This window comes from Siniperca chuatsi, linkage group LG15 (assembly GCF_020085105.1).
Source record: "Siniperca chuatsi isolate FFG_IHB_CAS linkage group LG15, ASM2008510v1, whole genome shotgun sequence".
Classification (NCBI taxonomy): domain Eukaryota; kingdom Metazoa; phylum Chordata; class Actinopteri; order Centrarchiformes; family Sinipercidae; genus Siniperca; species Siniperca chuatsi.
Window position 1 is genome coordinate 22,298,927 of NC_058056.1, and position 26,495 is coordinate 22,325,421.

The 26,495-nt window shown below is 37.5% G+C and overlaps 3 protein-coding genes across 14 annotated transcripts; 2 read left to right on the forward strand and 1 right to left on the reverse strand.

Moving 5' to 3' along the window:
- Nucleotides 1-315: 315 nt before the first annotated feature.
- Nucleotides 316-12,585, reverse strand: slc5a6b (solute carrier family 5 member 6). 3 transcript variants are annotated; one of them, XM_044166736.1, is made up of 16 exons: nt 12,486-12,585; nt 10,203-10,668; nt 10,028-10,093; nt 9,104-9,155; nt 8,954-9,021; nt 8,487-8,641; nt 7,809-7,949; nt 6,500-6,629; nt 6,101-6,189; nt 4,894-5,006; nt 4,724-4,794; nt 4,554-4,640; nt 3,645-3,817; nt 3,467-3,573; nt 3,257-3,378; nt 316-2,200 (listed from the first exon to the last, which is right to left on the reverse strand). In XM_044166736.1, exons 2-16 carry the CDS (start codon nt 10,548-10,550, stop codon nt 2,051-2,053), a joined length of 1,872 nt encoding a protein of 623 aa, XP_044022671.1. In that variant the 5' UTR covers nt 10,551-10,668; nt 12,486-12,585; the 3' UTR covers nt 316-2,050. The 3 variants fall into 3 exon arrangements, with proteins under 3 accessions (XP_044022671.1, XP_044022670.1, XP_044022672.1); XM_044166735.1 differs by lacking the exon at nt 12,486-12,585 and adding an exon at nt 10,941-11,158; XM_044166737.1 differs by lacking the exon at nt 12,486-12,585 and adding an exon at nt 10,844-10,940.
- An 8-nt stretch (nt 12,586-12,593) lies between these two features.
- On the forward strand, nt 12,594-17,637 carry cenpo (centromere protein O). The gene is made up of 6 exons (XM_044166761.1): nt 12,594-12,734; nt 12,922-13,073; nt 14,566-14,716; nt 14,859-15,130; nt 16,389-16,548; nt 17,438-17,637. Exons 1-6 carry the CDS (start codon nt 12,713-12,715, stop codon nt 17,545-17,547), a joined length of 867 nt encoding a protein of 288 aa, XP_044022696.1. The 5' UTR covers nt 12,594-12,712; the 3' UTR covers nt 17,548-17,637.
- A 285-nt stretch (nt 17,638-17,922) lies between these two features.
- Nucleotides 17,923-26,193, forward strand: tp53i3 (tumor protein p53 inducible protein 3). Of its 10 annotated transcripts, none has more exons than XM_044166750.1 (8): nt 17,923-18,058; nt 20,024-20,155; nt 21,592-21,678; nt 21,839-22,006; nt 22,210-22,477; nt 23,177-23,389; nt 24,348-24,544; nt 24,730-26,193. In XM_044166750.1, the coding sequence occupies exons 3-8, from the start codon at nt 21,625-21,627 to the stop codon at nt 24,925-24,927; spliced, it is 1,098 nt and encodes a 365-aa protein (XP_044022685.1). In that variant the 5' UTR covers nt 17,923-18,058; nt 20,024-20,155; nt 21,592-21,624; the 3' UTR covers nt 24,928-26,193. The 10 variants fall into 10 exon arrangements, with proteins under 10 accessions (XP_044022685.1, XP_044022690.1, XP_044022695.1 ...); XM_044166755.1 differs by having other exon boundaries at nt 21,845-22,006; XM_044166760.1 differs by having other exon boundaries at nt 21,603-21,700.
- Nucleotides 26,194-26,495: the final 302 nt, after the last annotated feature.

Here is a 26,495-nt window from a genome sequence, read left to right on the forward strand (position 1 = left end):
TAAAATTGTAAAAACATAAATTCCACAAAGTATTTATTAGTTAATTTGATGTACGACAACTCATTTTTAGTTTTTTGTTTGCATACAGATTTGAGACTAACTTGAGACTCGCCTTACCTCCATAAAGGAGTCAACATGAAGTCAGAATCTCTATAAGCTACAACTAATGGTGTCTTTTATACATAGTTCTGATATTTCTAAGTAAGTGTATAGATGTTTGTATGGGTGCAGTGGGTGTCAGCAGACATTTCACAGAAAGTTCTGGCGCATGCAGAACCACATGCAGTAGAGGCAAAAAAACAGTACACAAAGAAGTTTTATGGTACATAATTACAGCCTTTTATATAGCCTTCACTGGTTTACAGACTGGCTACAATTATTATACAACCCTTGTGTTTAGGACTTCCATGTAAGCAGAGTATAGAGAAGCTTTGTATATGTAACCTTGTATAACATTCTACTCCCATAGGTGATTTAAAATAAACATTATATTACATATGCACAACCTAGGTCTGAACAAATTATTTACCAGATGTACAGTATCCCAGTCATGTTGCTCAACTTCTGTCTGATGGAGGTTCCTCACTCATCACAGCTTTAAGAAAACTGCCTGTACAAACCATAATCATTTTTTTAAATTAGCAAATTGATGTTATTGTGCTATATGTAAATGTTGTACATTAATTTACGTGACTGTGTTAACTACTATAAACTGCCATTTTGGCCATGTCGCTCTCTTGTAAAGAGATAGCATAGCCCAGGGGACTTCCTGGTTAAATAAAGAAAAATAAACATTATGGAAAGAATGAAATAGTAAACGCACACATGCAAAACATTAAAAACACAATAAAATGTTTTATCATTATTACACTATGTTACAATTTCAAGTTGGGAGACTTGTGAGTGACAGAAAAGTCAAAATCAAAGCGCAGAGGCCAAAATATGACTTTTAGCCCCTAGTACATGGGTCATGGTCTAAAAACATTCAGTGGTGGAAGAATTCAGATGTTTTACTTAAGTAAAAGTAGCAATTCCACAATATAAAAATACTCCATTTAAGACCTGCATTCAAAATTGTATTTAAGTAAAAGCACTCACTATGGAGGAAAAATGAGCTCCATCATTGTTGCATTATACACTCATTTTATATACTGTTGTGTGGTTTAATTTACTGTAAACAATGCGTTGTATTTTATATGCTCATAGGTTTTTAAAATCTTGATGTGAAAAGTAACTAGTAACTATAGCTGCTAGTGTATGTGTAGTGGAGTAAAAAGTACAATATTTCCATCTAAAATGTAATGCAGCATAAAATTAAAATACTCAAGCACAAATACCTCAGATGAACTGTAAATAATTTTTCACTAGCGGACAATTTAAATAGAAGGACAAAATAATGCAAATGGATATCTACAAACTCTTTAATCCTTCTTAGAAAGGGATTTTCTGTGTTTCATCTGTGACAAATACAGACAAAATTCACTCATACATTAAAAAGTGAGGTACTATCATCTGACCAGTGTATGACACAGGACCAGTCACAGCTGCAGTAGTACTAAACAATACATTTTTATTTCCATTTCCATATAAAATGTACAGTATATTATTTATTTATTTATATATATATATATATATATATATATAAAAAATGTATACATGTATATACATAAACATTTTTAGTTGCTCTAAAGTTCACAGGACATCCAATAATTCTCATAAAACAGTATAGTGCAGCTTTTTTGTCTACATATATCTGTAAAACTAACAGGCTCAGCTTCACTCAAGCCTTTTCTTGAGGACACAAAGACGTCATAAGATAAAAAAAAAAAAAATTTAAACAAAAAACCTCTAGTGTTGACTGAACATTGTTTTGCTTTGACCTTGCTGCAGCATTTGACAGTGCATTTATTATTCCCCTCGGGGATCAGTATTTCTGATTCTGATCCCAAAGCAAAGGCAACAAAATTAGAAATAAAAATGCGCATGTTTATTTTTTAGTGCTTTGTTTAAAGACTTTTTAACCGTTTTCCAGCTGGACATGAAATTGATATCACACAGTTGTTTCATGCTCCACAAAAGGTGTATGAGCCTCGTGGAGAAAACTGTCCGTCTCTCCCTGTGATGGTCTGTCGTCCTCTTGCGGGAAGGCCAATCCGTTGGTTTCTTTGTATTGTGGAGGCTGCCTTTGTTGTGCTGAGAGCTATAAGAATAATTAAAAAGATAATAAAAAGGTAAATATAGAAGATGAAGAAGTAACTGATGTCATCAACTAGTTATAACCAGTAAACACTACAGGTCTATGTGATCTTAAAACAGAAGAAGAAAGCATGTGATAACTACAACAGGCTGTTAAGATGCTAATACAACCATGCTAGAGGCTCTGTGAGGCTGTACTTGGGCACAGTGGCTAAGCATTAAACATAAAGTACGGCTGAGGCTGAAGGGAATGTCAAAGTATTGGGCAAATAAAATTTTGCCTTGGTGATGGAGGTTGAGGAAAAGTCAGGGGATCACCAAATTTACTACAGAATATCCTTTAAGGACCTTGAATATCTGTCGCAAATTTTACAGCAAATCATCCAATAGTTAATTAAGAGTTTAAAGATCAAAAACTAAAAATGTCAACCTCATGGTGGTGCAACAGAAAATGTCAGGGGATCACCAAATGTATTAGCAAACACGGTCTGGGGGACCATTAATGTCTGTACAAAATTTCCCGGCAATCCATGCAATCATTTTTGGAATATTTCAGTCTGGACCAAAGTGGTGGACCGACCGACCGACCGACCAACACTGCCACGCCACTATCATGGCTAAAACTTTTTAAATCCTAGCTTGCTGTGAAAAGACACTGCTTCAAACTTTTAACCACTGAAAGTAAAGCTGTAGCACAGTGTTCAGTCATTAACCAGTAGTTTTCACTAGTAACAATCAAACATGTTTGATTTAATCTCTCTGTGGTGATCTTTTCGTGCAGATCACTGCAGACTCTCATCTCAAAATGTATCTTATAATCAGGCTTTAAATTATAGTATGTTGCCAGCTACAGTCTCATGTTATACATTTCAATGTGCTGCTTTGTTGCAATAATGAATGACTGCTACTAACTTTTGAATTTTGTGCCAAAATGATGACAAACAGATCTCAGCATTACTACTTACATGATGATAAGTCAATATTGAGCAGGAATCATTATATCTGAGAGGGTTTCAAATGTGTTGCTCATCCTGTAATTAAACTTCATCATTTTACTTACAGTCCGTCCCGGAGGAGTCACACAGCAGAGCTTCTTTTTGAGGTGTTCAGGTAGAAAAAAAAGCAGTTTCCTTAACAAGGGATAGATTGTGCCTGGTGTCACATCTTCTTCTTTCATAGGGCCTAAATAGAAAACATATATATTTAAGCATTTTATGGTTTATAGATAAGATTATAGAGAGCATGTGTCCGAATGTAAGAATTCGCCTACCTGTGAGAAAGCTGATGATCAGGCCTATTAGAATGACTGTGAAGCAGTTGAATGCACTGTACCACATGTAGGACAATGAATAAAATCTCTTCAGACCAGACGGTCGGCTAAAGAACAAAGAGACAATTAACCTGCGAAATGACAACAGTAAAAACAAAACACACTGCTGTCTGTGTACCTCAGAGTGACGTTGCTGAGTGCAGTCTGAATGACAGTAGTCGTGTTGTCTGACAGCAGGATGGCTCTGCAGGCGGGTGGCAGCGGTCTCGTGCTGGAGCTACGAGTGACAATGCTCCCGATGCCGACCCAGAAAGCCAAAGCCAGACCCGCTCCCAGACCAGCCAATGCTCCCTAGTAACAACAAGAAAACAAATAAGCTTAACACAGACACAGGTCAAACTAAATAAAGTTGCCAGAGCTTTACATTGTCATAATAACTTAATCACAATATCGTGCTATAGAGCAGAGGTGGCAGAAATGGTACAAGGTAACTATTTTCCTTTATTACCTACACGCCTTTTGCTTAAATTAGGAATGATTCTTATTGTGAAACAGGTCAAAATAAATCTGAGGGGTGACAAAATGATTATTGCAATAAATACTGAAGAAGACAGGATGCTGACTTTGAGAACAGGTACAGGCCAGCTTTTATTATACAATTTCCATAACCAGTTTTGCAAGGTAAATATATTACAAAGCTAAGGGCTATTCAGCACGTTAGTGGCAATGCCAAATAACTGTTGAATCTGAGCTGAGTATGTAAATAATGTGCTCAATGATAAACATGCCCAAGAGCTACAGACTCAACAAGCAAGAGACAGGCTTTTTCTACATTTAAATCCGTGTGCTAAAAGGAACAATGTCTTGTTAAAAAAATACACCTTTTTTTCTCTTCTAATTTTGGCTTTTTTCAAGTGAAATACTGAAGTCTCACATATCTCCCCTAACCCCATTTATGTGAAAATAAAAATGTATATCATGATAATTTTGACCAAAATAAGCATAGCAGTAATATAGCAATATTTTATACTGTATATTGTCTCATGACTAACTACACAACAGAGCTCACTGATGAGGTTCAACTTACAGTGGAGTTGGCCCACGGGAAGAAGATCCCGAGACAAAACAGACCAAGAATAGGGCCACCAACCATCCCAAAGATTTTCAAAGCCACCTGGAGTTCAAACATAATAATAGTCGGCAAAAATTTTGTGAGAAATGTTGGTTATTATTTGGTCCCACAACCTGTGAGCTTACCTGTAGAACTGAATCGCCCATTAGGTGAGTGAGATAGGCCATGGCCAGACACAGCAGCCCATAGGACATAGCTTGTTGAGGAGACACAAGTTGAAACTTTAGAACAAACGCATCATTATTATGCAGCTCTGTATAATGCACTGCTAAATTTTAAGCTTCAGAGAGCTAACCTAAGGCTTTGGACAGCAGGGTTGCTCTTGCCTCTGTCATGGCAAGGAAATGTGGTTTGATGAGGTCTTCCATTGTCACAGTGGCCAAAGAGTTAAAAGCAGAAGAGATAGTGCTGCACAGGAAAAGCAAAACATATACATCTTACTGCCATCTTTAAAATACATGAAGCAACAATCAAATGTAAATTAAGTACCAAACTACCAAATCATCACAGCATTTGAGAGTTAATGTCAAAGATAAGCAAAAAATTAAACATTTTATTTTTTATGAAACTTAAAAAGGCTTTTGCACACCCATAGTGACAGGCGTGTAGGAAGGGAACAACAGATCGGAATAACATATTTCTCATAAGCTTCAAATATGGATGCATTGCACATTTTCTTTTTCAGGATAACCAGGACTGTTTGAAAAATGAAGAAACATTTGATGTGAATAATTGCATTCAAGATTTATAATGGATTATACACTCAGTTGCCGGTTTATTAGGTACACCTAGCTAAAACTAATGTAGTCTAATACAACAGTCATGCAAGCCAACCTTCATAAAAGGTTATGATGTTCACTTTTTGTTGAAAATGTTTCATTATTGCTGTTGTATTAGACTGCATTCGTTTTAACTAAGTGTAGAGTGTATACACAAGTAGAATAAATTTGAAAAAAATATATATATATATATTTTATTAGAATTCTGAAGGTGTCAAATCTGACCATTCATTACAGAACAATAATGAGTGAAATCTGTGAGGTTTTTGGTAGAACTGACAGAAAATATGGGCTCAGAACAGCCTCATAACCAATAAAATAACATAATTCATAAAGTGCAATGACAAACATTTACTCAAGTTTTACTCAAGTCAAACAATGTCACTGACCTCTATGACTTCATCTGGGTTAAGAGTCAACACCTGAAATGTGAAAAGCTCACTAAGGCATCATAAACACTAAATAGTTGCCTGTGTTAGTGAACTCTTTACAGCCTCTTCCCAGGTTATGGTGAAAGGGACACAACCAAACTTTAATGCTTGGACACAAGAAGGGGTTACAACCAAGTGTGATAGCTGATTGTACTCAGAAGGGTCAGAGCTATTGATATCTTGACTGACAGCGAAATACTCCAATCGGTTCATGTGCAAGCCTCACTTGTGGATACCAGCGTTCTGCTGGGACTGACAGGGTTAAAAACCAAAAAAATAGACTGACGCTTACCTGAGAGCTGCACTGAATAAACATGCAACAAACAGTCCAGGCAGTCCAGGCAGACCTTGCAGCATATCCATCACAAAGTATATCACCATCTGTGGAAAACACATTGTAAACAAAATTTCCTGAGACCTTCAACTTTGGTTTGCATAAATGTATTAGTGACCAGAAACGAAATACAAATCTGATGCAAGGTCAGGAAGACAGACAGCACGCACATTTACCGTACATATTCAGTCCAATGTGCTAGAAGGATTCACTATAAAATATGCAAATACTCATTTGCTGTGGTTTTGTTGTTAAGTCTACAGGAAAAGAAAATCTTATCCCTGTTTCTCAAAACATGAAGCAGGTGATTCAGTCAATAACGACAGTAAAAAGGGGAAGTTACACAATGAAACTCACCGCATCCCTTGAAGTGGTGCCCAGCATATCAGAGTAATCCTCTCCACAGTAACGTGCAAACATGACCAGTCCCATCACACAGCTTAGAGCCAGAGCCAACTGCAGGGAGGGAAACACCATATAGCAAGACCTGCAGAGAGGTGGGAATGTAATGTGGTAATTTCTCATGTCATGTTTTTGTAATTTTTGTGGCTTTTTTTTTTTTTAGCTAAACACTCATTACTGTGGTGGTTTGCATTGAACTTCCCAGAGATCGCTTGTCAATTAATATTTTGAGATTTTAAAAAGATATATATTTTTTTTAAATGAACACATAACATTTTGATAAGGATTTGATAAGAACTGTGACCAAGATATGTATTAGAAATGTGACATTTAATAGTTACAGCCATGCTAGCAGCTCTGTGAGGGTGTACTTAAGACACAGTGTTGCTTTGAGCTAAATCCCAACATTAGTATGCTAACATGCTGATGTTCAGCTGGTAAAATCTTTAACATGTTCACCATCTTAGCACCATCTTACCAATTAGCTAATTATTGCTAATTAGCACTAAACACAAAGTACAGCTGAGGCTGATGAGAATGTCAGTTTTACAAGTATAGTATCAAAAACCAAAGTATTGAACAAATCAAATTTTTTGACCTGATGCTGACGCGAAAGGAAAAGTCAGGGATTCATCAAAGTTATTGGAATTTATCTACTAAGGACCTTCAATATCTGCAAATTTGATGACAATTCATCTAATAGTTGTTGAGATATTTCACTCTGAAAATGTCAACCTGCTGGTAGTGGTACAGTAGAAAAGTCAGGGGATTACCAAAGTCATTAGGATTCATCCTCTGGGAACGTTGAATGTCTGTACAAAATTTCATGGCAATCCATCCAGTTGTCATTGATATATTTCAGTCTGGACCAAAGTGGTGGACAGGCCGACCGACCAACTGACTGTCGGTCTGTGCCAGTACTCCCTGGTAGAAAAACTAATGTAACACTGTTTCTAACCTCAAACTTATTTACAATCCAAACATGCGCAGAGTGTCTCTAACATGACCCTAACATATAAAGGAACAATACAAGTCATGATGATGGCTGTAGAGGTTACATACAGTACCTGTTGTAACCTCCACACAGTGAAATCAACAAAACAATATGTTAAATACGGGGACATTTTTATAAAAATGTTCTATTCTATTCTGAAAGCTGACAGCAGTTTTAATAGACTCATTTATTTTTTAAGTTCAATGTGAAAAATGCTTAACTTTAGCAACAAAGTGAAAACAAAACTCTGAAAATCTACAGTCTCTGTACCTGACAGCCTCTTTCTCTGTGCGCGAGCTGAGATATCTTTGGACCTGAGCCTGGTTCACTCCGTACAGGGACAGCATGAGGAAGACCCCACCAACCCCCAGAGTCCAGAAGGTGTGTCTCTCTGTAGGATCAGGGTTTAGGCTGAACAAAAGAGAGACAATACTGTATGGAGACAATATTTTAATGCTTCAGAACAAACCTTCACCCTAACAGAAAATGTTGGGACATTACCATGTTATTTAGTAACTTTATGTGCTGACAGGATTTTTATTGTAATGTTTTTATTTGTTCATTTAAAGCGTTTTCTTATATTTTTCATATTGTTATATTTAAGTCAGTAAACTAAATTTCTAGCGGCTGCTCAAAAGGGAGGTGTAATGTGCTTATTGTAAAAACTTTCTTAAAACTGAAGAAAACAGTATTTGTTTATAGTGAGTGTGGAGAAGGACTTGTGTGAAAGTAAATTCAGGTAAATATAATTTTAATACTTTTAGTCCTCTGCAATACATTTATATATAGAAAATAAGTAGAGGTTTCCATAAGCCACATAAAAAGACTATAATCTACATGTGGTCTGGGTTTGATATTTAATAAATAAATCAGGATGTATTTATGTACAGATTTCCCTATCCATTCCTGATGCTGGTCATTCTCCCACAAACTACAGTATGGACTCACTCGAGAGTTGAGATGCGGTTTCCTTCACAAACTTTACTCCAGACTTCAGACACTCCTCCAGTCCGCTGCACTCCCACCACGATGACAGCCAGCTGCCCTGCAAACATCACAATAGTCTGAAAGACGTCTGTCCAGATGACTGCCTTCAAACCGCCCTGTCAGAAACAGACAACACACATGGGAATGAATCTGATACATGCAAATATATTCTTTATTCAAATACTAGATATCTATCTCAGTAAACTGTAAACATTTACCCTTTGTATTAATGCATGGTAAAGAATTTCGAGTGGTAATTATTTATAAGAGAGATAAAGTCACTCCTGAGCTGTCAAGAGAGACATGCCAGCTCACACAAGGCCTGTTAAGATACCAAAAACACAAAAAGAAGAGTTGGAAATCCAAAGAAGAACATTCGAAGTACATAAGTAAGTTAAGATGTATGAGCATGACCTTTAATAACTCACCATTGTTGTGTACAATGTGCACACTAGTCCAGTGGCCAGCACTGCTGCCCATAATTTAAATCCAGTAACTGAAAGAAAACACAGTAACATATTGAACTACAGATCTCATCTATTCAAAATGTCAGAGTAAAATATATTAACTTTTCGTACCTGCATTTAGTGCCAAGGCAGGAGTATACACACAAACTCCCATATAGATAACCTGTAGCCGAGTAAAAGTGAAATCAGACACTATCCACTTAATAAAAGATGTATAAAATAAAGATCTTGAAGGCAAAAAATAAATGCATCTCTTGTATTTTTCATTTTTTTTATAGGGATGCACCAATCTTATCCACTGGACCATTATCAGGGCGATAATGACCTTATTAAACAAATAGTTCGACATTTTAGGAAATACGCTTATTTGCTTTCTTGCAGAGAGTTAGATGAGAAGATTGATACCACTCTCATGTCTATATGCAAAGTATGAAGGTGGAGCCAGCAGATGGTTAGCTTAGCTTAGCATAACGTGGGGAAACAGCTACCCTGGCTCTGTCCAAAGGTAACTGCTCCTGTCCAAGTAGTGGCACAAACACCGCAGTAAAACTACAACATGTCATTTTTACACTTATTGTATGGATCAAGCAAACAATATATAACATGTTAATTACTGAGTTTCAGAGGTGCTGGTAGGTGGATTTTGTTAACGTTGGACAGAGCCAGGCTAGCTGTTTCACCCCGTTTCCAGTCTTAATGCTAAGTTAAGCAGCTGTTGGCTTTAGCTTCATATACAGCGTACAAACATGACAGTGGTATCGTTTTTCTTGTCTGACTCTCATAAAGAAAGCGAATATTACAAAATTCTGTCACAGTTGGCTGCCAACCTAGCTTTTAGCACCACAGCAATCCCTGGCCTCATGGTACCTTACATAAAAATGATCCTATATACAGATACAGATTTTAAATTTAGGAAAAAGAGCATCGGTATCAGATTGGTACTCGGTATCTGAGTTGAGGTATTGGATTTGTTATTAGGAGAGAAATAGTGGGACTGGTGCGTCCCCAGTGTGTTATGTGAAGTGTTGCACCCACCGTCTGAAAGATGAAGGTCAAAGTTCCACAGATACGCACCGGTTTGCTGAAGCGCAGTTCAAGATACTGTGAAACAAAACAGCATGAGAACTGTAGGTCAAACAGGGATACACGCCATAAATATGAACTTATTTAAATCCAATTCAACCGTAAAAATAAAACCGCTTCGTTGTACCTGGTAAGCGCTGGAGAGCCGCAGTCTGTACAGCACCGGAATGAAAACATGTGCAGGAATGAGGAGGCCCAGAATGTAGGCACAGCCGATGAACCAGTACTGAGTACCATGAGTGTAGATTTCTGCCGGTACACCTATTATCGCCACAGCGGACTGGAATGAGGCGATGAGCGACAGTGAAACAGGAAGACAGTGCATGTTCCTGTCTGCCATCAAGAACTCCTGTGTAGTGCGCTGACGCCCACCTGAAAGAGCATGGTACAGCCCGATGCCCACAGAGGCAGCGAGCAGGAATGCAAATATCACATAGTCTATAACCGTGAAGTGCCTCTGGTCGGACGGGTTCATCTTGATTTTCTTTAATTCTTGGCCGCAGTTGGAGAAGGTTTGGTTCTCCTGCAGACGCACAGTCAGACGGATGAGAAGCGTCTTTGCCCACACCCATGAGTCAGTACAGTCCAGCAGCCTTGAAGAAAGTGCAGCAAATGGAGAACACTGATTAAATATATCTGTGTGTGTGAGAGGGTAAGATTTGCTGACATTTAGCCACAATCAACAAAAGTTGTAGCCTGCTGTATAAGTCTAACCAACCCTTATTATCATAAACAAACTTTGCTTTACAGGCAAAGAAATAAACCTACAAACCCCACGTCCTCTCCTCATGCCCTGGATTTCCCTGAGCTGTTTTTACAGATTTCTGTTCCCAAATAGACAGACAGAAGGTGAAATCACTGTCACCTAAACTGAACCGTTTGCAGCAGAAGACAACCTTCAGTCTGTGGAATGAGACTCAGTGTAGACAAACCGAGGTCAAACAACCTCGGTGTCAACTTTCCCCTGCTTGTGCTGATCCAAAAATACTGACATTTGGGAATGGGAGGTGCTCTAACTAACAGCAGGAACCAATCTCTGAAGGTCAAAAGCAACAAATGGGTCAACATTTCAAAAGTTTCAAAAAGGGGACAGGAAAAATTATACTTTTTACTCAAATTATGCAGTTATTGTTCTTTGTCTTTACCCATATAAATAGGTTTTATTTAATGACATTATAAATCCACAAGGACACAAATAATTTGAGCTGAAACAAGTTTAATAAAAAATTTCATCAGCAGCTAGTTTGATAATCGCATAAATTGAGTTTTGAGTAATTTTTCACGCAAAAAAACCCAAATATTTGCTGGTTGCAGCTTCTCAAATGTGAGGATTTGCTGCTTTTATTTGTCTTATGTGATAATATACGGAATATCTTTGGGTTTGGGGTTAGCTGGACAAAATAAGTAATTTAAAGACTTCACTTTCGACTCAAGGAAATTGTGATCAGTGTTTTTAATTATTTTCTGACATTTTAAATACAGAACGATTAATCAAGAAAATAATCTGATTAATTGATAATAATAATCCTTAGTTGCAGCCCTATTCACAATAATAACAATGTATTATCACATTCCCTCAAACTAGGGCTGCAACTAAATTTATTTTCACTGTCGATTAATATGACAATAATTTTCTCAATTAATACATTAATTGAGGTCTATTAAACGTCAGAAAATAGTAGAAAACCCCAAGATATTCAGTTTACAGTGATATAAAAACAGAGAAAACCAGCAAATTCTCACATTGAGAGGCTGGAACCAGAGAATGATTGGCATTAATACTTGAACAACAACTCAAACGATAAATCAATTATCAAAATAGTTGCCGATTCATTTTCATTTTCTGTCCATAATTAACTGACTAATCGATTCAGTTCAAACCAAAAAATAACCAACCAGAGGAGACAGCACAAAGTACAATAAACTAATTGTTAGTGTTAAGCACTGCAGGGAGGAATAATGCAGGAATATTAAAGTGACTTTTACTTCACTTGAAGGCAATGCTGCTGTAACTTTAGCTATATTAGTTATAAATATCACATTTTTAACTAATAATAAATAAATAATTAGCTATTGCTTTGCCTCTTCCTCAAATATGGGCTGCGTAGGAAAATGAATGTACTGCACTCAGTGACCCTCAAATCTCTGACAACAGCTGCTTAACTGGACTGAATATGAGGAAGATAATATTTAACATGTCTGAAAATGTAGTGTAGAGAGAAAGATATGAACAAATGAATTAACGTGAGACAGACTCACCGGGTGAGGCTCACTGTGGCACCATGCGGTTTACTGAGACTCAAGAGCGTTACTTAAAAACAACTTGTTTGAATATCTTCATGGCTAAAAACAAAACCTGCAGACAACACAATGGGCTCATTCTCTAGACGATGAAATGTCATGTTATTACCTCTCCTTCTGTGCTCATAAAAGTGTTAAATTAACCTACAACCTGGCTAATCTCTCGGTCCATGTGATCACAAACTGTTTTGAATTTTCTTCCGGGGTTGTGGGCGGTGCTACGTACGAATAATGACGCAGCAGCCGCCAAAATCAAAAATCCGCAACTTGAAGCCAATGTTTTCATCTGTGTAGCTACATTATTTAACACAGAATAAAGAAAAACACTTGTGAGACATGGAGGGAGCGTCTGCGAAAGGTAACGCGGATTGTTGAAAGCTAGCTCACTGGAACTGCTAGCTAGCTTGTATAGTAGTCTGTTGTGGTGCTCCGTTAGCAAATGCTAGCAAAGCAAACACAGTTTCTGAGCCGAATATTCACAACTTTAATTTCTGTCGTTTGAGAGATAATGTTAGTTTTTTTTTTCTCCATTCGTTCATCCGCAGGTGTTTTGAGTCAACTGAGTCTGCTGGAGGTTCAGGCAAGAAGTCGTAAAACTCAACCCCAGCAGCAGAGTCGTGCGAGGGAGCTGAAGGCTAAAAGAGAAGCGCTGACGATCCAGAGAGACCAGCTGAAGGCACAGATAGAGACACACAAGGTGGAAGAGTTTGATCCAACGTGCTGAGTTGACACCGTTTACAGAAATACTGTATAATAGAACAAAAGATGTAACGTTACATGACATACACTCAGTTGTCAGGTCATTAGGTAACGTTACAACTAGATAAAACTAGTGCAAAGTACAAATTTGAGGTACTTGTAGTAATATTCCCATTTAATGCATCTTTATACTTCTACTCCAGTACATCTCAGAGGCAAATATTGTACTTTTTACTCCACTACATTTGTCTGACAGCTTTAGTTACTTTCCAGATTACAATTTTCCATTCCTGTCCAGTGAAAACCACGTACCTACAAATTTGGTGATTTTTGAACAAGTATTCTTTTATGGGTTGAGAAAATTAAAGTAAATAAACTTTTTAGAGATTCGTTCTTCTCACAGGACAGCGACGCCACAAACATGTGATGATCCTACAGAATATGATGCATTGCTGTAGATTAAACTACCCAACAGTATATAAAGCAGTTAAAATTAGACATTAGACATTAAACATCTACAGCAGTAAAATGCAACATACACATGAATGCAGCAGTAAGATTAATCCAATAAAAGCATAATATATAATAGTAAAACACTGACAGGGACTATTTTTCTGCAGAATGAGTAGTAAAAGTAATTTTACGTTTCATACTTTTAAGTACATGCTGATAATACTTACACACTTTTATTTAGGTAAGGTTTTGAATGCAGGACTTTTACTTGTACTGGAGTATTTTCACAGTAGTACATCAGTACTTTTACTTAAGTAAAGGATCTGAATACATCTTCCATTATTTGGGGTGCTGATTCCACTTCGTGGTTATTTGTGATGCTGGGAGTTTTATTGCGTTAAATTGCTTTGTGTTTCTTATATTTTCTCTGCTCCGTCTCTATCAGTGAGGCCAAATAACGGAAACACCTCTCTGTATAATGCAATACAGTTCAACGGCACCACAAACTGTGGACACCCCTGTAGTACCCCTGCAGCAGCATACAATGATATTTTAGACAAAAGTGTGCTTCCAACTTTGTGGTAACAGTTTGACGTGGGTGCTTTCCTGCTTTAACATGGCAATGCCCTCATGCAAAAAGCCAGCTCCATAGCAAAATGGTTTTCCTAGTTTGGTGTGGAAGAACTTGACTGGTCCGCACAGACCTCTGACCTCCAGCCCATCCAACACCTTTGGGACGAACTGGAATGCCAACTGAGAGCCTGGCCTCATCACCAAACATCAGTGGCCAACCTCAGTAATGCTCCAAATCCCTGCAGCCAGGTTCGGAAATACTGCAAAAAACACTTCCCAGAAGAGTGGAGGCAGCTAATTAATGTTAATGGTTTTGGAATGAGATGTGCCCCAAGAGCGCAGAGGCAGCTTACTGAGTACAGTTGAATGGCCTATTAAAAAAAAAAAGTCCCTGTGTATCACTAACTTTATTTATAATGCTGCACTTTGTTTTCCTTTTGGCTGATTTGTTTGTCCCGCCACAGAGTCTCCAGAAACTAAGGGCATCTATGGACAAACAGTGTACACATGAAGAAGAGGAGGAAATGGAGGAAGACTCTGAGAACTCACAACTATTGCGGTTGATGGCCAGACATACACAACTGAAAGACCTTCTGCATGCTCATCACATCATTGGTACACAGTGAGATGTTTTCATTTATCCAATTATATATATATATATATATATATATATATATATGCCTGTTGTATATCAGATTCTTTATCAATATGTCCCAATCCTCGCTCTTCACCCCTCTTTGTTCGCCAACGTCACCAGGTGGGTACAATGTCATAAAGACTCGTCAAGGTAAAGGAGTGTGCGTGTCTCTGGCGACGGCCTACGAGGGCGTCTACTTGGAAACCTACAACCTGGAGATAGAGCTGAAGCCAAGGCTGAGGATCAGTCGGCATAACATTCCCCCGTTCATTCCCTTGAACAGCCTGGCTGAACAGAGCAACATGAAGTCAGACATGAGGACGTTTCTGGACACCCTCAGCCAACATCTCAACGCCTTTGTTGGTCGCAAGCAGCAGTTGAAGCTTGTGAAGGTGCCAGACTTCGCTTTTTTGTGTGTGTGTGTGCGTGTGTGTGTGTGTTAAAGAATATCTCACAAAATGTCTAAGTGAGTAGTTTGTCAGTAGTTGTGGAAGTGGCTGCTGTGACGTCGCCCTCTAATATACAAAAATTTAACCGAGGTGGGTTTCTGCACAGGCCTAGAAAGATATTGTTAAACATTTTTCATCAGCTGTTTACATTTTACATATGGTGAAGTTTGTTACAATAATGAGAGGGGCCTAACCCATTTTGGATTTTGGTGCTGATATCATTATCAATAAAAGACAGATCAGATGTCAGTATGTCAGCTGATACTTTTTTTTGGCCAAGATCCCTCAGATTTGTTTATTACAAAGTTGTGACAAAGGTAATGTACAGAGGCAGGACATACAATAATATAACTAATATAACTTCATGATCAAAGCTGAAAGTTACAGTAAATATAATTAGAGGTAGAACAATTAATCGATCAGTCAGTCCACAGAATTAACCATTTTAATAATCAACTAATCGTTTGTCATTTTTAAGCACAAATAACAAAACTTCACTGGTTCTATCTGTTAATATTTGAAGGTTTTCTTAGTCATCTATGATAGTAAACTGAACATTTTGGGGTTTTGGACTGTGTGTCAGACAACACAAGTAATTAATAAATACGTCATCTTGGGCTCTGAGAACTTGTGATGGGCATTTTGTACCATCGTCTGACATTTTATAGACCAAAAGATTAATCGAGAAAATAATAAACAATGAAAATAATCATTAGTTTCAGCCCTATAGTACACCAAAAGCAAGTTTGGCAAGTTTTAACAGCAAAATTCTAATTAAATTAATGAAATAACTTTAAATGGTATTATAAAGTATAAATAAAATAAAAAATCAAAGCAAATTTACTAAAGTTGAATTAAGAGTGGAAAAACAGCAGCCTATAAAACATTTATGTGCTACAATTTCTTTTTGCAATTCTGACAACATACTATTTATACTAATATATCTGTGATATATTACCAACATCAATATATCAACCCAATCAAACCTCTCAGATAATATACTTTAGTATTAAGGTGCTGCACATTTCTTCACCGATTAATAAAGATCGAGAAATGAAATTGTTCTTTACATAATTTTCAAGGCTTTGATGGTCTCTCATAGAAAGAGGAACTATAATGATAGTAGGAGGAGGAGGATAGCATGTATGTCATTTGCTCTGGTACAATAACACCCTGACCATGTCCTCCTGCTTGTTTATAGGAACTCCATAAGTCTGTGGAAGTGATGGAGAGTAATGTTTTGTGTTCATTATTGGTGATGATGTTCACTGTGCCGAGAGAGAAGACGGCTGTTCTCTGCACGCTGGACTACACCGACCACACCAAATGTCTTCCCACACGAGTCCACTTTGAATGTGAAGGTAGGATTTTTATATTGCAGAAGTTTCTCAACTCAGATACCTGTACCATGTATCGGTACCAATATAATCCATAATTCAAGGGATTTCTTGATGATGATGATGATGATGGAGGGTAGAACATAACATTCCTTTTTTCCCCAGATCCAAATCCAAACAGTGCTTCACGTAAGCCTCTGTATGTCTCAGTAGTTTCACAACAAGCACTGAATCATTTTTGCTGGCTTTCTTCTTTAGAACATCACACTAGAGCTGACACGATCAGTCAATTAATCAATTAGTCCAGTGACAGTAAATTAATCCAGCCAGCGAGAATTTTCTGCTTTTCTCCTTGTTACATGATTGTGAATTTAAATATGCTTTGGTTTTTGATGTTGGTCCAACATAATAAGCAGCCTGAGGACATCACCCTGGACTCTGGAAAATTGTGATTTCTATTTTGTGACATTTTCTAGGAAATTAAAGAAGCCAAAAAAAATCCCATACGCTGTCGATCACTTTGTTTATAGTAAAATTAGTAAAAGGAAGGTCTGAGGAGTGAAACACCATTAATAAACTTCAAGTGATCAGAGTTTTTGATCCAATGCACCTGTCTATCTGGTTAGCAAGAACAATAATAACAATGAAAATAATCACTACAACCCTAAATTACACATCAGCATTTGGTATGTAAGACAATTAATTAAAAATCAGTTAGTTTTTCAATAATAAAATTATAAATTGATGTGTTGAGCCAGACAGAGGAAGTTATGCTTTTAAATACAACATTAACATGCATAGACGTCTGTACAGGAAAAATCTAACTTTACATATTCAAATGTAGAATACTTCTAACAAATATGCTAACGCCGGTATTACGAACTTACATTTCCTTGTATTATTTACTTTGCAGACAAGGAGCTATCTGATTCTCCAGTGTGGAAGAGAAACTGCAGCCTACTCACGCAGACTCCTGTGCACAAAGCTTTGATAACCATGAGGAAGATGGGGAATATTGTATAATTTATTCAGAAATAGTGAAGCTGGCATTTTTAATGAAAAAAATATGTACATTGTCATTGTTTATAATAAAACACTGTTGATTAAACTCTTTCTTGATGTTGCAAATGTTGAGGTATTAAACTGTAAGTAGAAAGACAAGTTTCGAGTTCCTCTATGGGGGTTCCACAAGTATTTGCGTGTTGCTTTTTTCCTTGAGCTTTTCTATAAATGCTGCCACCCTCTTGTGTAAAGTTTCCCTCTGAAACTTTCTCAGCCGCTCCATTTCCTCTCGGGCTTTCTGCTGTTGCCTGGCCAGCTCTTTTTCTGATATTGAGTCAATAGTTGCGATGTTTTTCATCTGCATGAGAGACAGGCTGCTCTGGACGTTGCCTCTGTGTCTCACTGAGCTGGTGGGCTTGACTGGCTGTGGTGGTGCTGACATCGACCGACTCGGATCCACCACTTCCGATCCTTTGTCGTGATACCGGGATTTGCTGGATCTCCTGCCATCAGATGTTTGAATATCTCTAAAGTGCGTCTCTGCGTTATTGTATTCTCCGATTTCTTTCATAGCGATGTTGACTGTAGCTTTAGGCTCACAGACTTTCACCATCACGACTCTTCTCTGTTCTTTTATCAGTGAGTCTCTTCTTTGTTGAAGCATTTTGCGAGTGTACCTGTACTGTTTGTCCAACATGTTTAGTTTATGCTGGAGATCCCTGTCCTCCTTTTGGTTCAACACTCTCAGATCTCTCTGTAGCACACCAGCTCTTCTGAAACCATCATCCATTATATATAAAGGCTAGAAGGAGAAATGTTCGTTTTTTGAGTCACTTTACCTATTTTAGTCACTTTTTTCTTTTTAAATTAAAGCCACAAATGTAATTTTCCTACCTGATTTGTGTGCAGTGTCCCCCAGAGCACTGTGTTATACAGGTGTGTTTGCTGCTATGGCTGTCTCAGTGTATGTATGTAATATAATAGTCTATTATACTTGAAGTAAAGTGGATGGGATTGTTGGTAATTGCAAGTGTGCTGTTGGTCATTGTGTACTGTCACATTCCTTAGAGATTAAATTTCAACATGCCTCAGGAGGGCAGTCACAGGGCCTGTCGCAGGTATTACAATCAATAAATAACAATGAACAATGAATCACTTTGTGCAAAGTACTGATAATGTATTTTTTCTAATTGTATGCAGCTCTAGTACTTTGTGAAATAATGCTGCTACTTTCTCACATGATCTTTCACTGTTTGGGGTCTAAGTTATATTTTAGGTTGTGCTGGCATACTTCATATACATCATCATAAAATCACTTGTGAAATATATTTGCGTAATACATCAGAATCATTTTCTACAGCAGGGGTGGTCCTTTCTTTACTGTAATGGTAAACCACTACACATACAAACACTATGTAGAGTCTTAAGAATATCTTGAACAAGTATCAGGCATGTGTATATCGTTGGTGCTGAGGGATTTTAGTAATACTGAGGCCACTCCTCTTAGAAAAGTTAGCTTAGACTCAAAATCTGCAAATTTGCAATATTTGTCTGGTTATATTTATTAAATGAACTGTTCTGTTATATTTTATGTTAATTTTATCTCCCTACATGATGTTTATTCTCCGCTGAAACGACTGATTAGTTCAACAGAAAATTTATCTGCAACGATTTTGATCATTTTTAAGCAAAAATGGCAAAAATTCTCTGGTTCCAGCTTCTCAAATGTGAATATTTCCTGGTTTTCTTTGGTCTTCTATGATAGTAAACTTTGGCTTTTGCACTGCTGGTCAGACAAAACAAGACATTTAAAGACTTTGACGTGGGCTTGTGTGGAAGAAGTACTCAGATCTTTTACTTAAATAAAAGTAGCAATGCCACAGCGTAGAAATACAAGTAAAAGTCCTGCATTAAAATTTTTACTTAAGTAAAAGTACAAGCATCATATACTTGAAGTGAAGTAAAAGTTCACATTATACAGAATGGTCGATTTCAGAATAATGTTTAATATTTTATTTGATTATAATTATTGATGCATAAATGTGTAAACATCACTTTAACATCAGCTGGTAAAGGTGGAGCTAATTTAATTACTTTATATACAGCTGGGTATCTTGAGAATTTCCCCCCAGGGATCAATAAAGTCTTCTTATCTTAACTTTTAGTACATCATATTAATTTGTTGGTTGTATTTTGTATTATTAATCTGAATCTGCAAAGTAACTAAAGTTATCAAATAAATGTAGTGACATTTAATGGAACCCAAGGATTGAACAAGAAAATAATTGGTAATCGGAAATATTAATTATCGTTAGTTGCAGTCTAAATCCCTTTATTTTACTTTTGTTTTGCCAGAGAAGTCCCATTTAAGGATATTATTGGCCCTAAACAATATCAAAATCATCTTTAAATTAAGGTGATCTCAGTGGCCCTGTTGGTGATGACATTTCACAGGTTATTGTGCAGTAGCTCTTTAATGTGCCTTGTCATATGCCAGATAGCCCGCCCGCCTGGTGGTTTGATCCCTCCCGCGCCAAACTGAAGTCCAGCCTGGATGATAGCACAACTAAACTTCCCAAAAACTCATGCAATCAACTCAGAGTTGATTAACTGTTGAGATCGTTAGCTGGTAAGTTCATTTTTTTTTATGCTTTAACATAATTACAGGTAACGATTCACTTTCAAATTAGCAGCTATCCTATACTATAAACGTGTACTTTTTTTTCTTCAAATCGTATCTGTAATACAACTTAATCAAACTTGTATCGACTTGTTTAGACTCTTTAATCAAAGACTATTTTTCTGAACTTTCTGGAACTATTTGACCTTACAGCGCAGGCGCGTTGCGTCACGGATCATACGTAATCGTGGAACTTCACTGACCCTCAGTCATATCAGTACTGAACCACGTTACTATTACACCAGCTTCCTCTTCTTATACTTTTCCCTGTGGTGTCTTCTTCCCCCTTTTTTCTGCTGCTTCTTCTCCTAAATAGTTTTGTTATTCGTCACACCCCATGTTTACCACACAGTTAAGCTAAAACATGTAGCTAGCTACATGGATGCTCCATATAACTTATGGAATGCCAATTGACCCATAATTCGTCTCCATCAACATGCTTTTTATTCATGTTCATGCCTTAAAAGGTGGGGTATTTGATTCTAATCCAATACACGTCTTTTAGTCAAATTCTGTAAATATCTCCTCACAGTCCGCTAGCTGTCCGTTCAGTGTGCCCTCTGGCTCTGTAAATGGGAAATAAACTGTGGCTGGGACCAAGCCACACAAACACTATTCCAGCCATGATTTGTGTGTCGGGTACCGTTAAATGACTTGCCCGCGGACATTCAGCTTACTTTCTAGTTTGCCAGGATATGCTGCTGTTGTGATGTTAGCTCCAGGACTGATGAGGAAAGTGGGGACAGGTGTGCGGGAAGGTCAGGTAACTGCAGGGCTGATGAGAGAAATGGGAACAGGTGAGTAGATGGGTGGGGCAGTCAGGTGATGGGGAAAGGAGGGGAAATGGCAGTGAAGGGGCCTGGGGAATTAGAAATGTGGCTGGAGAAGAGGGACAGAGAAACAGACTGTGACACATTGTATATGGAAAAAACTGCTCAAAATTAGCTTGCATGTGTGTGCTTGGATTTGAAAGTTTATTTCAGCCGAATTCCTCTTCCTCTCGCTAACTTTGTTGACATAGGCACGATTCTGAGGTCTATTACATAACATTATATTATATATAACATTATATATTATAACATGTGGTCTGTAAATGTGTTGTTGAAGCATAGAAATGATCACATTTACAGTAGAAATTAAGCATGGAGAATAAACACTGTATGAAGATCCGTGGTGGGACATTAATATGACACATAATCACAGATGAATTATGGGCCATTTTTCAATCCATCCCTCCATTTTCCAGTGATCACTCAGTATATTATTATGCTGTATTATTATAAATGAAGATTGAATTTGGAGCCAGCGCTCTCTTATCTGTTCAAGTATGGTTGCTGTTGCTGTTGACAGTAATTCCAACCTAGTTTATCTTTTCTTTTTTTCAATCAAATCACAGTTGCCACTGCTGGTACTATCAAATGCATCACATCCTGCACACTGGAAGATATTTACTGGGAAACACCTACCAGACAGTGAGTGTTCAAAACAGCAAAGGTAAAAGCTTGTATAAAGTGGCTAGAGGTTAAATTGTTGTTGTGTTTCTTGTTTCAGTTGGCAACCAGCTTTAGGCTACCAAGACAGCATTTGTTTCATGACTAAACATATTTAAACATATTTTTCTTCCTTTTATGGGCCAAGCATTGCTCTAGCTTTGCCAAGATGATGCGGGCAGTGTGTGTTGATGTACCAGGAGGACCAGAAAATTTGCTGCTGCGAACTGTCCCTAGACCTCAGCCAAAAGATGGGGAAGTCCTAATTAAAGTACATGCAACTGCCCTCAACAGGGCGGACCTACTGCAGGTATAATACAGTATACATTATTACAAAGCATAAGTACACTGCAATCTCCTTGCTATACATATGTATTGTCCTGCTGAATGTGGTTACTTTATTTCATGTGCCTTGTCAACATTTTTTGTATGGAAGTAATGCCTTGATTCTAAAACAATCTCAGCTCATATACTGCAATTCTTGTGTAATACTTATTTTTCTGTTTTCCATAGCGGCGAGGGCTGTACCCACCTCCCCCAGGTGGGAGTGACATCATAGGCCTGGAGGTGGCTGGTACTGTGGATACTCTGGGCTCAGGGGTGAAGAGAGGCTGGAAGCCGGACGACAGGGTCATGGCTTTGCTCTGTGGAGGAGGATACGCAGAATATGTTGCTGTGCCTGAGGAGCTTCTTATGCCCGTTCCCCCTAATCTCACACTCGGCCAGGCTGCTGCGATCCCGGAGACCTGGCTCACTGCTTTTCAGCTGCTGGTTTTCATAGGTATAGTAAGCATGTTTGTAATTTATAATAGAATATTCATTTTTCTGCAGGGGAAAATTATTGAGAGGGAAACATTTATTCAAATTAGCATTTGCGTATTGCTGCCACCATGACAAAAAAATATTTCCTCAGTTTTTTTGTTACAAAGTTTTATCTCATCATTATAATAAAAAAAAATTTCTTGGTGGCAGCAACACGCTGCTGTACCGCTGTCTCATTATTTGTATTCCTTGTGGTCTAAATGTCTCTGTTTGTGTTTTCCATTTTCTATTTTTGTTTATCTTATTGGTGTTACTATTATTTCATGTATGAAGCACTTTGTATTTTTGTTGTGATAACTGCCATAAAAATAAAGAAATAGCAGTAATAATAATAATAATAATAATAATAATAATATATCTTGTTTTTAAACTCCTTACATAAATGTATTATTAAACATTTAATATTGAATCATAATAATTAAAATAATAAAGTTGTAAGTTGACATTCCTGGAAAACTAAAGAAAGTGTGGTGCTATTAACATGTTAAAACTAATGCAAATAAATATTTAAAATTACAGTTTATCCAGACGAATAAATGTGAAGATGTTTAAGTATTGCTTTCTATTGCTTTCCACTTAATGTTACACAACCCTATAATTAACAAGGGCGCCAATATTAAATTCTGTGTCTTGTTGCCATCTGTCTTCTCTGCCACAGCTCAGGTGAAGGAGGGTGAGGTAGTGTTGGCTCATGCTGGAGCCAGCGGAGTTGGAACAGCTGCTGTTCAGCTGGTTCGTCTGTTTGGTGCAGTGCCCATCGTTACTGCAGGGAGCCCAGAAAAGCTGAAGATGACTGAGAATCTGGGAGCAGCAGCTGGGTTTAACTACAAAGAGGAGAGCTTTGCGCAGGGAGTTCACGACTTTACAGGAGGTGAATTGTGTAGCTGTATAGACAGTTCACTGCGCCGCAGGGGACAGAGCTAATCAGTCATTGCTGTAATGTTTTGCATTGTTATTATTGCGGTGATCTTTCAAACAATATGTCAGTGTTATATACAGACTTTTCATTGGATTTTCTTGCATGCAGTCGTCATAGCAATCACTGCTCATGATAACTATATAGTTCTTCTTTGTTCCAAACCTTTTGTTAATGGAAATGTAAAACGCTTTATGTACACTAGAGGATTTAGGTGAGCAAAGACATGTTTAAAAATTAAAATAGAGCTGGCTACAGGTTTAAACTTTAAAGGATTATTCCATATTTTTCTGTCAACAAATCCCATCAAAAGGCAAAAACCAACAATGTGTTAGTCCATCTCTCAACACTTTCTGACTTCCCTTCCCTGACTGTGCCCCGTTTTGTTCCTACTGAAGACGAAAATCTTAAAAATAAAAATAAAAATACAAGTCACAAATATATAGTTTCATTTATCAATTGTGGTTTGGGACTGACTCAAAATAAACTACAGTGTGTGTCTGTGTGTGTGTGTGTGTGTGTGTGTGTGTGTGTGTGTGTGTGTGTGCGTGTAACCCAGTGCAACGGAGCTCAATGGCACAGAGGAAGAAGATTATCAGGCTCTGGATACACACACAATACTTGTTCAGGATCAATTCATAGTTGGTTTTGGTCTCCTCATGGGATTTATTGACAGTAAGAAAAATGTAGAATATCAGCGCACACATTTTTATGTGTAGTAAATACCAAACAATATATACAGAAATCTTGAATATGTTTTAAATAATTCATATAACATATGGCTATATCACTGATGATGAATTAAAATGAAGAGGACCAAAGAAAGTGTGACCGGCTCAGAGGTCGGGGTCTAATTCGGAACTGTGAAGTCCTGCACAATTCAGTTGTATAACTAATAACTGTAATTTCACAGGCAAGGGAGCAAATGTCATCCTTGACTGCATCGGTGGGTGTAACTGGGAGCAAAATGTGAACTCGTTAGCCACCGACGGCAGGTGGGTGCTGTACGGCACCATGGGAGGCAGGGCAGTAGAGGGAGATCTGCTGGGCAAACTGCTCTCCAAGCGAGGCCACTTGCTCAGCAGCCTCCTCCGCTCTCGCAGCCTTCAGGTGAGAATCCAAACCAAACAGAAATGACACACCAGCTGTGTTTCTCCATCTCTGCATGCTGACTCATGTCAAGTGAAGATTACGCAGTGCTGCCTTTCTCTTTTCACTCTGTGTCTGGTTTTCCAAAATGAGGCAATTTGCATGTTAGTTTTGACACATCTCTTGTTTTTGTTCTCCCTTCACAGTACAAAGCAGACCTGGTAAAGGCTTTTTCACGCAGAGTGTTACCGTATTTCTCAGACCAGCCAGCCTCCTTGAGGCCAGTGATTGACAGCACATTCAACCTGGAGGACATTGCAGACGCTCACAGGCACATGGAGGCCAACAAGAACATGGGGAAGATTATAATTAACGTGATCCCACAGAATCAGGAAACTCAGTGATGCTGCAGTAATATTAACAGAAATGTAATCGCTATGAAGTACATTTGATTTATGTCAAGGAATCTTACAACACAGTGTTATGTGAAAACAATTTCTTACACAAATGTTGATCATGATTTTAAATATGCCTTATCCACCAGCAGTCCAAAGATGACTTTGTTTACAGTGCTGTTTCTTCTGCAGTGTTGTGATAACTGACACATGATTACCCACTCCTAAATGTTTATTATCAGTATTGTGTTTGTGCTAGAGATTTAAAGAGAGGCTGCATAAATCTTTCCAAACCTTCCTGCCACAGCAGATCCACGCTGACACTCCTGTCCGCAGATATCCTACAAAATACTATAGCATACTTGACAAAATATTACAGAAAACAACTAAAAGAAACCTGTGGTAAAAGCAGAGCTGTTTTCCTGTCACACATATTTAAACTTAAATTGACTAATTATTGAAGGCACTCTGTAGGATGTGCAAGATGTATTATGTCAACACAAAATATAATAAAATAAAAGCGTACTGTACAATTAAAAAATAATAATAAAAAAATTACATACAAATTTTAACCAGTACGATAAGCTCGCACTTCCAAATTTCTCATAAGTCATAATTTGACCTTTAAAAAATTGTGGTGGCTACTTTAATTCTACACTGAGGAGAAACCCTTTACATTTTGGTCAGTTTGCGAGCTTTCTTCTAACCCCACACGCAGGCCAGTTACCTGTCAAGAACATCATCTAACTGGCAGATTTCCTTGAAATCTGCTAAGGGGATAAAACCTATATAAGACCTTTATTTTAATTACCTGGTGACTTTTTGTTGTATTTTGTCTGTTCAATTATTTTGCTGATGACGCTCTGCCCTCTAGGATCCTCATCATTGTAATTCAATAATTATCACAGAATAACAGGGATTAAGTACAGTTAAATTGTGGCATAACTATCAAATGGCTGAATATATGATGAGGAAGTGATAAATATCCATTTTACTAATACTTGAACAACAAATTGAAATGTTACCAATTTGGTGCTTTTATACAAAGTGAATGATTTTATGCTATTCAACTGCACTAGTATGTATGTATGTATGTAGAGCATGATTTTTTTGTTATGTCTCTTAACAGACATTAAAAAGCCTATTTGCATGCCACTTGCTATGTCCTCAGACCCCCATAAAACTAGACTTTATAGCAGAAACGTTGTATTGGATTGCATTAGATTGTGTACCTAATAAAGTGGCCACAGAGTGAATATGCCACCATGAAAGGGGCCATTTGGTACTTTTATTTTTGATTCTTTAAGTACATTTAGCTGTTGTTTTACTTAAGTAGGATTTTAAATGTACTTGTAATGGAGCATTTTTACACTGTAGTGTTATTACTTTTACTTAAGTAGAGAATCTGAATACTTCTTCCACCCCTGATTAGTATTAGTATTAGATAATTAGTATTGATATAAGTATTAGCAATAACTAATCACATACATATATGTATGTATTCAACAGTGCACACAAAAAAGTGCGCTTGGAAACAGGAAAAAGACGTAATAATATAATGATTATATATAATGATA

Coding starts and splice junctions, on each gene's coding strand:
- slc5a6b (XM_044166735.1), bottom strand. CDS start 11,143: ATGTTGACCCATTTGTTGCTTTTGACCTTCAGAGATTGGTTCCTGCTG. Junction 3,379..3,466: donor GATCATCAGCTTTCTCACAG/GTAGGCGAATTC, acceptor TTTTCTATTTAG/GCCCTATGAAAGAAGAAGAT. Junction 2,201..3,256: donor TGACTCCTCCGGGACGGACT/GTAAGTAAAATG, acceptor TTATTCTTATAG/CTCTCAGCACAACAAAGGCA.
- cenpo (XM_044166761.1), top strand. CDS start 12,713: ATGGAGGGAGCGTCTGCGAAAG. Junction 12,735..12,921: donor GGAGGGAGCGTCTGCGAAAG/GTAACGCGGATT, acceptor GTTCATCCGCAG/GTGTTTTGAGTCAACTGAGT. Junction 15,131..16,388: donor AGCAGTTGAAGCTTGTGAAG/GTGCCAGACTTC, acceptor GCTTGTTTATAG/GAACTCCATAAGTCTGTGGA.
- tp53i3 (XM_044166750.1), top strand. CDS start 21,625: ATGCATCACATCCTGCACACTGGAAGATATTTACTGGGAAACACCTAC. Junction 22,478..23,176: donor TCAGCTGCTGGTTTTCATAG/GTATAGTAAGCA, acceptor TCTCTGCCACAG/CTCAGGTGAAGGAGGGTGAG. Junction 24,545..24,729: donor TCCGCTCTCGCAGCCTTCAG/GTGAGAATCCAA, acceptor CTCCCTTCACAG/TACAAAGCAGACCTGGTAAA.